This window comes from Harpia harpyja, chromosome 1, assembly GCF_026419915.1.
Source record: "Harpia harpyja isolate bHarHar1 chromosome 1, bHarHar1 primary haplotype, whole genome shotgun sequence".
NCBI classification, from domain to species: domain Eukaryota; kingdom Metazoa; phylum Chordata; class Aves; order Accipitriformes; family Accipitridae; genus Harpia; species Harpia harpyja.
Window position 1 is genome coordinate 42,979,141 of NC_068940.1, and position 13,912 is coordinate 42,993,052.

The 13,912-nt window shown below is 40.4% G+C and overlaps 1 protein-coding gene across 6 annotated transcripts in view; it reads right to left on the reverse strand.

Moving 5' to 3' along the window:
• PTPRT (protein tyrosine phosphatase receptor type T) overlaps window positions 1-13,912 on the reverse strand; it is a 492,692-nt gene that overhangs the window by 41,308 nt on the left and 437,472 nt on the right. For 4 of the 6 annotated variants that reach the window (XM_052789835.1, XM_052789817.1, XM_052789825.1 and 1 more), the window contains 3 exons: window positions 12,856-12,933; window positions 12,622-12,657; window positions 3,122-3,309 (listed from right to left, as the gene is read on the reverse strand). In XM_052789835.1, coding sequence (XP_052645795.1) covers window positions 3,122-3,309; window positions 12,622-12,657; window positions 12,856-12,933 — 302 coding nt within the window. The remainder of the gene's footprint in view (window positions 1-3,121; window positions 3,310-12,621; window positions 12,658-12,855; window positions 12,934-13,912) is intronic. The other 2 variants (XM_052789853.1, XM_052789844.1) reach the window with 1 other exon arrangement.

Below are 13,912 nucleotides of genomic sequence, written 5' to 3' on the forward strand. Positions count from 1 at the left end.
TTGCTGCTCATCTCAAAGCATGCCACAGAGACCTGGCCCTCTCCCTGCAGTCACTATCTTCTCAACAGTGGTGGCAAAACTGTTCCCACGATGCTGCTGTGACCCTGGGTTAAAAACTGCTTTGGGTAAAAAAAAATAACCTGAAAAGAAATATTTCAGCTAGTTCAGTTCCCCATTCCAGTTCGTAGCAAAGCCTTAGGACAGCATTGTCCAAGGACAGCTTCTAAACTAACACCCTGCCGCCAAATATTTTGCAATGTCACGTCATAGCCTGAACCTCAGGATCTCTTCTTTTGACCAGATAGAAAATGTGTAGCCAACGAGAAATGAAAGTGTTAAAATCCAGATGTAATTTCAATAAGCTGACGACTCTCAATACTAAGATGCTTGAGGAAGGAGCCACAAAATCCAAAATAACTAAATGGTCTCAGTAATGCAGCAGGAGAATGTACTTTTGCGACATCCTAAATCATAACAGAAAATTAGTTTGGATGCTTAAGCTTATTATCTCCGTAGCCAGTAATTGGTGCTCGCAGTAAGTCTGTGGGACTAGTCCCACAGCTCACAACAAATCAGGGCTGATAGGTTCTAAAAAAGGAACAGGTGACATTTAAACATGTCCAATTTAAGTGTTTACGGCTATGCCTAATCCCAAATAGTGCTATCTACATCCAGTGCCAGTGATATATTTTTCTCTTGTGGTCCACATGTTTTATTGCTAAACAGAAGCAGCAGCTAAAAAGGCCCAAGTCACACTTTGGCCTCAGCTGCCGCAGGCAGACCCAAAATAACACACGCATGGCAAGTGCTGACAGATTCCCACGTTCACACACACACACGCACACACACACAAACAGTTATCATCCATTTCACACCAGCAGTGACACCGCTTACACAATCACATCCTGCTTTTCATCTCAGTGTGGAGTTACATGCGAGATGCAAGCACCAGAAATATTCTTCTAGATGCCCTCAGTAAAACATGCTGCCTGTGCTCCAATAGTCCGTAGGTGAAGGTATACTTTAAACAAATATGGAAGGCAATTTCCAGGTTACTCAGTGGAGATGGGAATGTACAGAGATAAGAGACTGTCACGTGTGACTGATACACTCTGTTCAAAGTGATGTTTCATGAGAGTAAAATTATTTGGTAACGTCACTAAATAGGCTGTAATTTATGCTATCAATTTGCAAAGTAAGCAGAAGATCAGCTCCTTAGAAGAAAAAACATATCTGGAGGTGACACTGATAGTAGTATATGAAAACATATTTTAAAAGAGACATCAAATTCTTTTTTATGATTTTATCAACCATTCTGCAAAACCTTTTGCAAAGCCAGTTTTGCAGCTTTGTGTTCCTCCAGATTCCAGTCTGAGACACCGCTCTTAGCCAACTTAAACCTCCCACCTCCCAGGAGTTATAACATGCCTTGACATCCTCCCCGCATTTGTGGTATTGCTGGTGGTGGCTGAAAGCTTTTTGGAGCTGAAGTGCTGCCGGTGTCCCATGCTCTAAAAACCAAATTCCACCATTGAAAATGACTGCTACTTCACGCAATTACCTCTGACTGAAGGGTAGAACAGCGCATGTGATTTGAGAGCTTGTGGCATTCTCCAAGCTATTTCTTGTAAAGAAAGGAATTATGCAAATCTATATAATGTCATCGTCATTATATACGTATGTAGATAGCACTTTCTGGGAAAGGCAGAACTTGTGGAGCTGAAAGTTGCATTGACATTTTTCATGCTAATGTGCTATTTTGATAATTACCAATGCCAGTGCCAGAAAATTACATATATGCCAGCACCTGTTTTCTTCTTGAACATCAAAAACTAGATCTTAGGGCATCTGTAATTGAGCAGAATGTAGTTGTGGGTACTATTCATGGAAATGGACGCCAAGGGGGGGCTAAGTAAATCTCCTAAGAGAATTATTACCCTTTTTCAATATTAAACAGAGCTCTTTGTATTGATAGTTTAATTAGTGTGCTTGATTGTGGGGCATGAGTGACTAGACCTGGTTAACATACAGTTACCAGAAACATTTGTTGTGACAGTCTTTGATGCCATCTGATTAAAAAAATACTCCCTGGTGACAACCAGGGAAAGATTGCCTCTCAATTACAGCAAAACCCAGCCTCAATGATACAAACCCCATGGACTCTTACTTGCAGGGTGGAAAAGTGAGCTGTTTTCATTAAGTAACTTATTTTTCACAGCTGTTATGTTATTTTTAAGTAGCTTTAATGCCACTATGCATATTAATTGCTTATTGCCTTCCCACAAGCTTACTACATTCATTATAATTATCGCTTGCAAGAGCAAAGTCTCACATATGTTTGATGCTATTTCCCTCTTCTGTTCTCTCTGCTCTAAATGTATATTCCTCTTCCAACTCCTCCCCAATGTCATGTTTCTTTTTGTCATTTGGATTACATTCCTGGTCATTCCAGCTTGAGGGGAAGAGGTGGGGGGAGGAGGGCTGCTTTCATTTTTGCAGGTTACTCTTTGCTTCTCTCCTCACATGGAGTTGGAAGAGTACATCAGTTGAACATATTCCGAGCCAGAGGTTTGAGCGCACCGGAAAACTCCACCTTCATTTATGGTACACAAGGCTCCTGCCCTTGCCTTTTTACAATTCTGCATTCAGGTCATTATGCTGTGATTTAATTTGATCAATCGTTACAGAGTATTTGGAGCTCCCCAAAAGCTCAAGTGAAAACCCTTCCATTTCTTAAAGCCTGGCTTGCACTATTGTCAGCAAAAGCACATCAAGAAGTAAGGGACTATGGGACTCCAAGTCCTTCACTGAGTTCAGCACCTGTTAAATATTTACTGTCTGCTCTTTATGGGAGAGAGGGCACATGCTAACAGATGAGCACAATGTCATTATCTTACTGCTGTAGTAAATACCTTTTCTTTGGACTAGAGCACCACCAAGGATTGCTAGTGCTGTAAAATCCTACCATCATAAACAGAAATGAGATGGAGAAAGGAAAGGATTAAGAGGGTAAGTGAATTAAGGAAAAGAAGCTCTTAAAAAGTTCCTCTCCCCTCCCAAGCATCTAGCCTTTGCGAGTGCAACTTCTCTACTCATTTCTATGAGTGAAGGTTCCTCTCACCTCATACTCCTCTTTAAATCCATAGCCCTGTCCTCGCTTCATCTGGGTGATGTGCTGCAGCAGGTCGGCCACTCGGATGGCTGGCTGGAACTGCCCCCGGGGGTAGGACATTTCCACCGGCTCACAGCTCCGGTATGGGTGGGTCTGGATAGTCAGGGTCGGCTGGGTCATCTCTCCATGGCTACTGTCTGTTTTAAAGACAGGGAGGCAAAACAAGCTTTCACCTATCTGGTATTGCCATTCTCATTCTTGCTCTGTTTGTTTAGTTGTTTCTCCACCACCCCGTAGGCTGGTGCAGGCACAAGAAAGTAAAAAAATAAGTAGGAAACACACACTTGCCTACAGCTGCCTAGAAAGACTAAATCACACTTGAATATTTTTTTTGTGTTGAGGAGACAAACCCAAAGAGACAGGAACAGAGTAAATAGCCAATCAGGCTAACGAGGGTACAGCACATAGAGTGAAATCACACATTTTGTAAGGGTGAGCTCTGTGTAACGACTCCAGTTGAATTACATACCTTTCTTCACAAACCTGCAAAGAACGTGACTGAAAGATACATACAGATGAGCAAGATATTCAAGCGGGATTTGGGGTGTACAGCATGAGATAACTGAAAGGGGCCCAAGTTAATAGGAAACAAATTATTAGCATTTCAAATAAGTCACACAGGATGTTAGAGGCAAATTAAACTGCTTGGCTAGTTCAGGCCTAAAATTTACATGTCAATTACAAAGATGTAATATTATCAGAAATAATAAACCAGCATAAAAATATAGTTATCTTGCATGCAGAAACCTAAATTTCAGATATGTAAACGTAACAGAAAAAGTTTCTTTTTGAAAGAAATGGATTAAAAAAAATCTCTGTCACTATGCAGATGGAATTGTAACCTCTCATATCCCCAGCAAAACTCTATATAGACAGCAAAATATTCCTGGTGAACTAATAGAAAAGAACTTAAATAACCAAACAATTGACTGTCACAATATTTATTTTTAACAACAGAAACTCAGATTAAATGAAAAATTCAGTTTCTTATCTAGCAGAGCTGACCAAAGGTAAATAGTTGGCTAAATAAACCATTGGTTTTTCCTATGCTTACAGGCATCTGAGATACTCGGGTCCTTTCGCGCATACAGGCCTTAACAGTCTGCATCAATTCTTTGTGGTCTTACCCAAACCCAACCTATTAGCAAACAGAAAACATATCTCCCGCAGATTGTTCATAAAAACCGCTCAGGACTGCATACACAAGGCTTGTTTCTTACAGAAAGCTTACTGACAAAGAGCCTAAACACTATCCCTTGTCAGCAATACCACAGTCATGTTTTTGAAGGGATAAAGACTAAATAAATCAAATTGCAATTTCAGGGTGATTTTTATGAGGCAGAAATATGGCCAGAATGCTATTGTAAACGTTGCTATCCTTGAGAAATCACCATGGAGTTTTGATCAGCAGCAGTCAGGATCTCTGCCGCGTCCCTCATTGCAAAGGTGGGTAGGAGCAGACAGATGAGGGCATTAGACTGCCTTCCCAGCAGCTGGCAAAACAACGACATGACAAAACATGACACATAATGCTTTAGCTGGTTTACTGTTATATTAGGGGGAAGATATCAAGACAGGCATATGCTCTGTTTTGAAGTTGCAGGACTATGAGAAGGAGAAAGGAATGCCAGCAGTGGACACTGCTGCAGGGCTAGCTGATCTCCAGGGTGAGATAAACAAGTCTGGTGGTTGAATTATCAGAGATGCTGAACACATCCTGCTGCTTCTGAAATAAATTAGCACAAAGTGATCATCTGCTCTGAAGATTAGGCTACTGAATTTAAGGATTTCTGAATCCCAGGTTCACATGAACACAGTCACATTCCCAGGACACTCAGAGATTTACAGAGCTATGGCTCTAGCAAAGCAACCCTCACATACAAAATGTGAATAAAATTGGGATTTAAAGAAGAGTAACATCCAAAGCATTTGTATAAACATCCCTAATGCTCCAACTAATGACAGTGCGAGAACTCTGAACAGAGGGAATTTCAAGGCTTATTAATTCCCATAGTTGGATTCGCTTTCCCAGCGCATCTTTCCTCCCCTATTCCCTATTAACCTCCTGTAATGGAGAGGAGATGATTTTTATCGCAGACCATTTCCAACAGACGTACTATGCTTAATTTTCCATCATTAGGTTTAATACAAACCCAATTTCACAATTGGCTTCTCTGAGGAGCCTGCAAGTAATGCCACATTTTTATCAGCCCCAATTAAAAAACATTACAATATCCCTATTCGAGAGGGAGTCTTAAAACTAATGTGCGGTTCTAGTGCTAATATGGTAAGGGCACAAGCAGAGCACTGGCTACTTGTAAAATGTAGCTCAGATCAGTCAGCTCCTTTGCAGGCAATTATTAATTTCTCTCTTCATCAGATCCTTTAATTCTGGTATACTTGGCTCTCTTCTCAGAAAGAAGTATCACAGGCAGAGGTGAAAACCAGGAAAGCAGTATCCCCCCCTTTCCAGAATAACTTCCCTCAAAGTAGACACCCACATTATGAATCTGGAACCAGAAGAAGCTGCTCTGCAGTAAAGAGGGATCTGACTCTGGCCTTTGAGTTTATAGTGACAAGTGTGCTTCTCATCTCTTTGGTCAGACAGATAAAAAATGGTACAAAACCCACTGATTTTAGTAACAGCTCTTGCAGCATGGTCCGTGGCATCACACTGTTTGCGTGCCTCTCACCCAGCCAAGTGTTTCTGCTTTAAAAAAAAAAAGTGTCACACAATCTGGGTCATCCTACTCTCAACCCTATTACACACAGAGCTGAAACTAGGCAGCAGATCACCTCCTCTGGACGTCCATGACAAACGCATCTTCAATGGCCTCTGCACTACCTGAAAGAAAACCCAAGCCCGACACTTGTACCAGCTCAGGACAGCTGTCAGTTATTCCCACCAGCATTTTAACTGGGCCAAGGAAAGAGTGAAGGGGCTTTTATGGAGACAAATTGCTATGTATGAGGCAAGCCTAGCATTCATATGTTCTGCTAATAAAGCCTGATGCAAGAAACATATTGTTCCTTCTCCGTCTAATCACACTATGAGCCTGAACTTAAGCATGGTTAATGAGGCACTCACACAAGGGATGACACCTTCTCTCAAGATGTGCTGTTTACAGCAATTTTGTGAACAATTCAAAATGCAGGTAGGAGGGGAGGTAGCAGCAAACTGATCTCTCACTAGGACAATCAACCAGAAGTGTCTTTGGAGGGCTTGCAAACAGGCTTTGCTTTTCCTGCAGGTTGAAGCTATAAACCACATCTCATTCCTTTTGGTACCGTTAATACTGGAAAGGACAACAAAAATACCAGCCCCTCAGCAAAGTCAGGCTTCTGCTTTAATTGTTGCACTAAAGGCAAGTCACAGCCATCTTCCATAGTCCCTTCTCTCCGTCCCTTTCTCACAAACATGCCCCCATTCCCTTGCAAATGAGGAAGAGTTTGTAGGACTCAAATTGGCCAAGACTTTCACTAAAGTTTCGGCAGTGCCTCTAAAGCATGCGTGTCTTTTATGAGCTTTCAGTGAGAATAGCAAATCAAGAAAAGAAATTTTTTTTTAAAGATGTTTGAAATAATTCACTCTAATACTCAGAAACTACTAAACATACAGAATCGTGCATCAGGGTTTTTTTGGATTATACTTCATATGCACATCTTGTTTCTAGTCATATGTCCTCGTTTTGTTGATAGGAACACATACCACCATATTTCATTGCATACCAAAGATGGAATACAGTTCCAAGAAATAATTGTAATTAAAACATTTCAAGAGATGGTGATTCCATTCTGACCCCAAAAGTTGTGGCAAAGGTTAATTACCCTTACTGTCTAAACATTGCTTAATTGCAATTTGATTTTTGCTTAGCTTTGACTTGCAGGCATTGAATCTTATTATACCTCCTGTTAGATTAAAGAGCCCTCTGAGCATTTGAAATCTTGACCCATGCAGGCATTGATCAAATCACTTCTTCAGTTTCTCTTTGATAAAGTAAATCAATTGAGAGCTTCTGAAGTCTCATTAGGGCAGGCTGTTCAGGGCTCTGGTTCCTTCCTAGAACCATTTCCAATTTTCCACAGTTCTGTTTGTGCAGCTGTAAATAAAACAGGTATTCTGCACGTTGCTGGAAACATGCTGTTTGTAAGAGGATCATTTCTAATATTAGCAGCTGCAATAGCAAAATATGTTGTCAGCTTGTCTGTTAACCCTTTTTAGTGCAACACTCTTACTCCCCATACTAAGATGTCTGTTGCCAACACAGATATTTTTATTTCTGGAAGCTGACACTTCCATTATCAGCCTAAGACTTCACAGAATACCCTGAAATTTTGTATAAGATGTTAAATCAATGATTCACTGGCTCTCACATAACTAGCCCGATTGGGAAACTCTCCAGGCATCTCAGCTTATCTGTTGAGGGTATAACTGCAGATAATCAAATTTAACAATGTTGACTCCACTTTTAATTTTCACAAGCCCTCCCTGCTTATGAAATGCTGCTTCTGTGACTCTCTTCTTTGCTGGAGAAATAATCATGAACTTGCTGATGTAAGCTGTGAGGTTCTATTCTGCCAAGAGAAACATAATGGAGGCCAGCATGCAGAGAAAAGCTGAAGCAGAGGCCAGCTAGGTGGCATCTTTCCCCACTTGACAAATAACCCTGAGGGTGCGATATTATTGCTTGCCTCCTGCTACAACACCTTGTATTATATGCTTTTGTTGCTACCCAGACAAGTAAAATATGTCTCCTTCCACAGAAAAACTGATAAACTCCTCCACAGATGTCACAGATAAGATGAAGAGCAGCTGAGAAATTAGATTCCCAGCCTGAAAGTGGCTCTGTATGATCAGACCCCTGTGCAATGTCCCAGTAAGCCTGGTGGGAGGGCACCTGCTCATCCAGAGCAGCTTTGGCACTGAAACTTTAGATCCTTTTATAGATGTCATCTTGTTTCATAAATGTAGTTTTGTTAGCCTGAGAGATAGATATCTGGACACAGAGTATGATGTTGCCTTCTGACCAGAAAACTAACCTATGCCTCCAACACCTAAAAGCAATGCTGCACCGATATGTCATCTTGTATATGTAGAGAAGTTTCTTTCAAAACTTTTGCTTTAATATCCATTAATTCTTTCTGTGTCTGAAATAACAGGCCTATCATCTCTGTTTATACTTTCATTCTCTTAGCGTTGGCAAGTGTGTAACATGGTAAGGCATCCTTTGCACAAAATAAATTGTATTGAGTGGTATTTGTGATGGATTCAATTACACACATATCCAGTCTCTCTACACTAGAGTAAGGGTTGTCAATTATTTGACATCTTCTAAGGATGACTACAGCCTAGCTAATATCTCTTCCCCTTCCACTAGGGATATGGTGCAAGCTGGTAAAATTAATTTGTTTTTTTGTGTGCTTCAAGGCTTTATTATATGACAAATATCCAGTTATAATATGCTATATACAATACAAACGGTATGGCAAACCAAAGTCAAAACATCATTTGTCTAATGAGATCAATTGAGCTATAAAAAGGCACATTCCTAAACAAAAAGCCTTCTGACACCAGGTTTGACAGAGAGCAGAGGATGCATCTTTCATTTCAAAGGCTATGAAGAAGCCACATGTGCATAAAAAAAAAAAAAAAAAGCTGAAAAAAGTAATTTTCTCTAGATTCTAACAAGAGTTTTAATAATCGCTTGGTAAACACCTTACACAAGTGTATTCTAATCCTATAAAAACTATTGCATACATATTTTCATCAGTTAGCACAGAAGAAAATCCCCCTGAAGATGTAAGGATGGTGCTTTGGTGAGGTGGGCTAAGACTTGGGACTATCGGGCGTAGCATAATGGCACAGCTCTTCAAATGCATGGACCTCACCAAGTCAAATCTCTCTGCCTCCTTCGTGAAAAGGGGCTGTCAGATCTACCTACCTCACAGAGCAATTCGTTAGTTACAGCTGAAAAACTATTGGCAAATTCAAAACAGCACACAAAACTAGAAGCCACTAAAGACTGGAAGAGAGAGTTTTCCAAGCCACCTGATCATCTGCAGGCAGAAAGAAATGTTAAGAGAAATTCAGCTCAAGTAACAGCCTAGAAGGGCACGCGCCTCTGTTGATCATTCTGCTGCAGGCCAACGTTAGCACAGCAAACTGATGTGAAAGCCTCTCCCACAGGTCCTTAGAGGCTGACATGCCCTGGGAGGCTACAGATACAACTGAACAGATCAAGCCATTAATATTCAAGCTTCCGTTGCAAAAAACCAACCCATCCTGCAATTTAAAAAGCCAGTAATGGTGACACTTGCTAATGAAGTAGTCTCAGCTTCTTAATATCATTTTAGTTCTTCAAACATTAGGTTGTGGATATACCCACAGCAGATTGACTAGGCATGGGCAAAAGCCCATCCAAACTACAGAAGAGTGAAATTCAGGGGAAATTTCTATGTATTTCTAAACACAAGCCAGTTTTTGCGTGAGACTTCATGACAGCGAGCTTTCTCTGCTTGTTCCGCCTATCTGCAAGGAACTACAAGGCACTACAGCCCTCCTCATCCTCTCTGGAGGGCAGCAACTCTTGTTGTTAGGATCCTCTTGAGCAGTTGAAATGAGAACAAGGGTAAATGTCCTTACACACTGCCAGGAGATGTTAAGGGATGCAAGGGAAGGACATGCTGGTTCCCCTGAAGAGACTCCCTTGATGACATCTGCTGAACATCTTTGAGAGCCATTAGCCATGCAGGTTTTCTCCAAAAACAACCTCTAAGGTTGTACTACCTCCTCTTCAGGCCTTACAGTACTGGTACCACGTGGGCCTTACTGAAATTTTAAAAATATGGAAACCTACCTCCTTTATTTCTTAGTATTACATACTCACTTGTCTAATGAAGATGTTTGTGCAAAACATTTAAATCCAGAGCTGTCTACAACTGGAAGAGAAAACTACAGAGCTAAAAACATGCATTACATAAACCAGTATTAATCAAGCACAGGATAGGGTAGAGGCAAAACGAAAATCCCCTATATCTTACTGTCAACAAATCATGTCACAGCCAAGCCTAGGGAGTCATCCACTATTGCAGATACAGAACATTTATTAGCAGAAGGCATAACAGATGGGAACAAATAGCACTGAACTGCAGGTAGTGCCCAAAGACGGATATTGGTAGTGGGATGACTGATGCCCTTTTTAAGATCTCTTTTTCTTTCCCAGGAAAGAATATTAATAAACATCAAAAATTAAACTTATTTTGCTCATACAGCAACAGCCAATGTCTGGTGAATCTGTCCAAGAAGCCAGAACGCCAAGGTTTTAATTTGTCTTCAAGTCACAAGATAGAAATTTCTTCAATGCCAAGGGCTGTTTCACAGCACCTGTGGCTGTTAAATTCAGATGGAACTGGGGGTGGGTGACCACTCTGTGTAAATCATGTCTTAAAAGTGCTCTATACTTAACTTCCCACATGTAAAACAGGGATATTAATCCTTACTCAGATATAATGGTTAGTAGAAGTTAAGTTTGAAAGAGTTTTGAATACATAAGCACAAGACCAGTCTAATTCCTATTTCCTCTTTTTCCTCTCTAAAATATGGGATTTTGAAAATTTGGGGGGCTTTTTTGGCTTTTGCTTTCCCACGAGAAGTACAGATTGAATCTGTCTGTTGCTCCTTGAGCTTTGTATTATGAAGTGTGCAGTTCACACTGTAATTCTCAGTATCGGAACAGAGAGGGGAAACCAGCTCCCTCAAACGAGGGTCCGGTTTTCACAGATGCTGACTACCAGATTGAGAGCAGTTTGACATCTTCCAGCAAAGTGCAGGTCTGGGCCCTGTTTCTAAAGTATAGCCAAAAGATAAATCTACCTTTAGACTTTTCTATTGACAATACTGAGTCTCTGGGAAACGAGAACAAACCTTCTGGAAAAAGGACTACTTTCCTTCCCCACCTCGTTAACAGAGGGCTCATTCATTGCCATCAGCATTTTGATAGATAGCAGGATAAATGTGTGTATTGTGGCAGTCCCTCCAAGCCTCTGTGTCCTGGCTGTTAGTCTGTAAGCCAGAGCACTTATGCAATCAGTTGTAATTTCTTCCTGGTCTGTGGGCCTTCAACATGCTCAGAGTAATGTTTAAAGCAGCCACGGTAGATTACTGTGTCTGGAAGTGAACATTTACTGTAGATAATCCAAAATGACAGGTCTGATAAATACCATTGGTTAGATTCCGATCAACCACACATCATTTTTCTGATTCATAGCGGAGGAATTGCCTTCTTCAAATTCCACACGCAGGCAGCATCCTCCAGGGAGAGCCTGAAGTTGTATGCTGTTATTACTCACTTTTGAAGGTACATCTCCAGTAAGTTTCTGGATAACTTCTTTTATCAGCTAGCAGTTTCTGCCAATTTTGCTCTGTCTGTTAACTTACTGTAAAAACGTATTATTTTTAAAAATCTAAAAGCTAAGAGCTGCACACTGGATGCTTTATTTATCATCTGAACAAGAAAAGCTAATTTTCAGAGATGCTGAACACCAGCACCTCCCTCTAAAGTTACCAGCAGCCATGGAACCGCCTCTGCCTCCCAGAACCTGCCTTTTTGTTATCCTCTCAAATCTATACCAGACTGCTTGAATATTTAGCATTTAACTCTCAGCATACACAGAATGAGGTGGGGCCACTTGCCCAAACCCAGCCTCTAATTTCTCCAAATAACCTCTATACTTGCAACTGAGTCCAAAACTGTAGGCTCCCACCTGCTTTGGACATGCAAATCCTTGCTTATATTCACAAGCCTTGAGGCACATGTAGCTGAGCCTCACTCACAGAACAAGGGGTAATGGTTTTAAACTAAAAGAGGGTAGATTCAGACTAGATATAAGGAAGAAATTTTTTACAATGTGGGTGGCGAAACACTGGCACAGGTTGCCCAGAGAAGTGGTAGATGCCCCATCCCTGGAAACATTCGAGGTCAGGTTGGATGGGGCTTTGGGCAACCTGATGTAGTTGAAGCTAGCCCTCCTCATTGCAGAGGGGTTGGACTAGATGACCTTTAGAGGTCCCTTCCAACCCAAAACATTCTATGATCCTATGCCAGCTGCACAGACACAACCATGTACATGAGTCAAAACTAAGCCAAAGGCAAGGCGGCATGTGGGAATTTGGCCCAGAATGTCAAATCCCATTCACAGAAACAACAAATACTTCCTAAACCTTAATTTTTGAACTGTTCCTTCCTTGAAAAAAAAAAAAAAATCAATGAATAGCAATAATAAAGCACGAGTAAAACAAAAGACTTTCCAATTAACACAACACACATGACCACAGGATTAATTATGATTTTGGAGCCCAGCCACTTAACAGTGCTCTCTCCAAGTTATTGTCAAGATACAAGTGTGTTTGCTCTCCAGTGAAGTGCAGTAGACCATACCTGTCTTCTTACCTAACAGCGTGGTCGATGGAACAGTGTCTGATGATACTTTGAGATGGAATTCCGTTCACCCACACGACACGGATCAATGCAAATCAACAGAAGATCAATAGGAAAAGAAGTTACAAAAAATGAAAACAAGGTTAGCTGTATCTCACACTCAGAAGATTCAGTCTATAGGTCATATTGGAAAACATACAAAAGCAAAGAAAATTTAGAAATGAAAGAAAAGTCTGGCACTAGTACCTGAGTAGTAGGAATTCAACAAAGATTTGCTCTGAAGGGTTTTGCTTTGGACAGAAAATGAACAAGGAGAGGGTGATGCTAGGTAGGAAAGACATAAGGAAAAGACTTTAGACATATATTAAGAGAGAGAAAGAGAACAGGGAGAATGTTCCTCAAAGAACACAGTAATATGGGATATATAAGGCTTATCAAAATGAATTATATTTTTCATCTCAACATGCATATTACATTTATTACATTGTCATCATGATGGATTTTCTTTAATATAAGCACTCCAGACCCCAAATATAGTATTATAGTTATTGTAAATCAGTGTGTTCCTACACGGGATACACATATAGGACTATATTCTAGATATCCTTTTTTTAACTGAAGGAACAAACTTATGTTTTTGTCTCTAGGAGAAAGATCCTTAAAAACAACCCCTAAAATACAGAGAATCAAATGCAGTATTAACAGCAACATAAGCCTGCTCAAACATAATGTACACTAGTACCACAAAAATACACAGGTAAGGTAGCAAATTTTTTTGTTAAAACAATACAAGATAACAAGGGACTTGTTCTTCAACCCAGGACTGTTCATAGCAAATCCTATAATCCTTTCCCCTGTGAGTTGGGTTCTTTCAGCAGGACAAGCATCCCTGCTTTCTCCCATTAAAGCATTAGCTTTCTCTGGACAAGAATCCCCAAATTATTTCCGTATTAATCAAATATTTATGGAAAGGAGCCAGGGCTCAACATCTTCACAGTAGATTCTTTTCTTGATAGTAAATTTATGAGGCTGGTTTATATCTACAATAGCATACATGTACATTCTTATGGTAATCCATCATTTCTGAAGGCATATTCTTTTGTTATCATTCTGCATTCACTCTTAGAGTTACAGGTATTTATTCATCTCCTCCTCAGAATGTTGGGAAACAAGCTAATACAAATCTCAGTACATCAGAAAGATAACAATAGATAACACAGGAAAAACTATTCCATAATCCAATAGAAAGAGATAAAACTCAGAATACATCAAAGTACTTTCAGAAGCGATTTTCGTCTCTGTA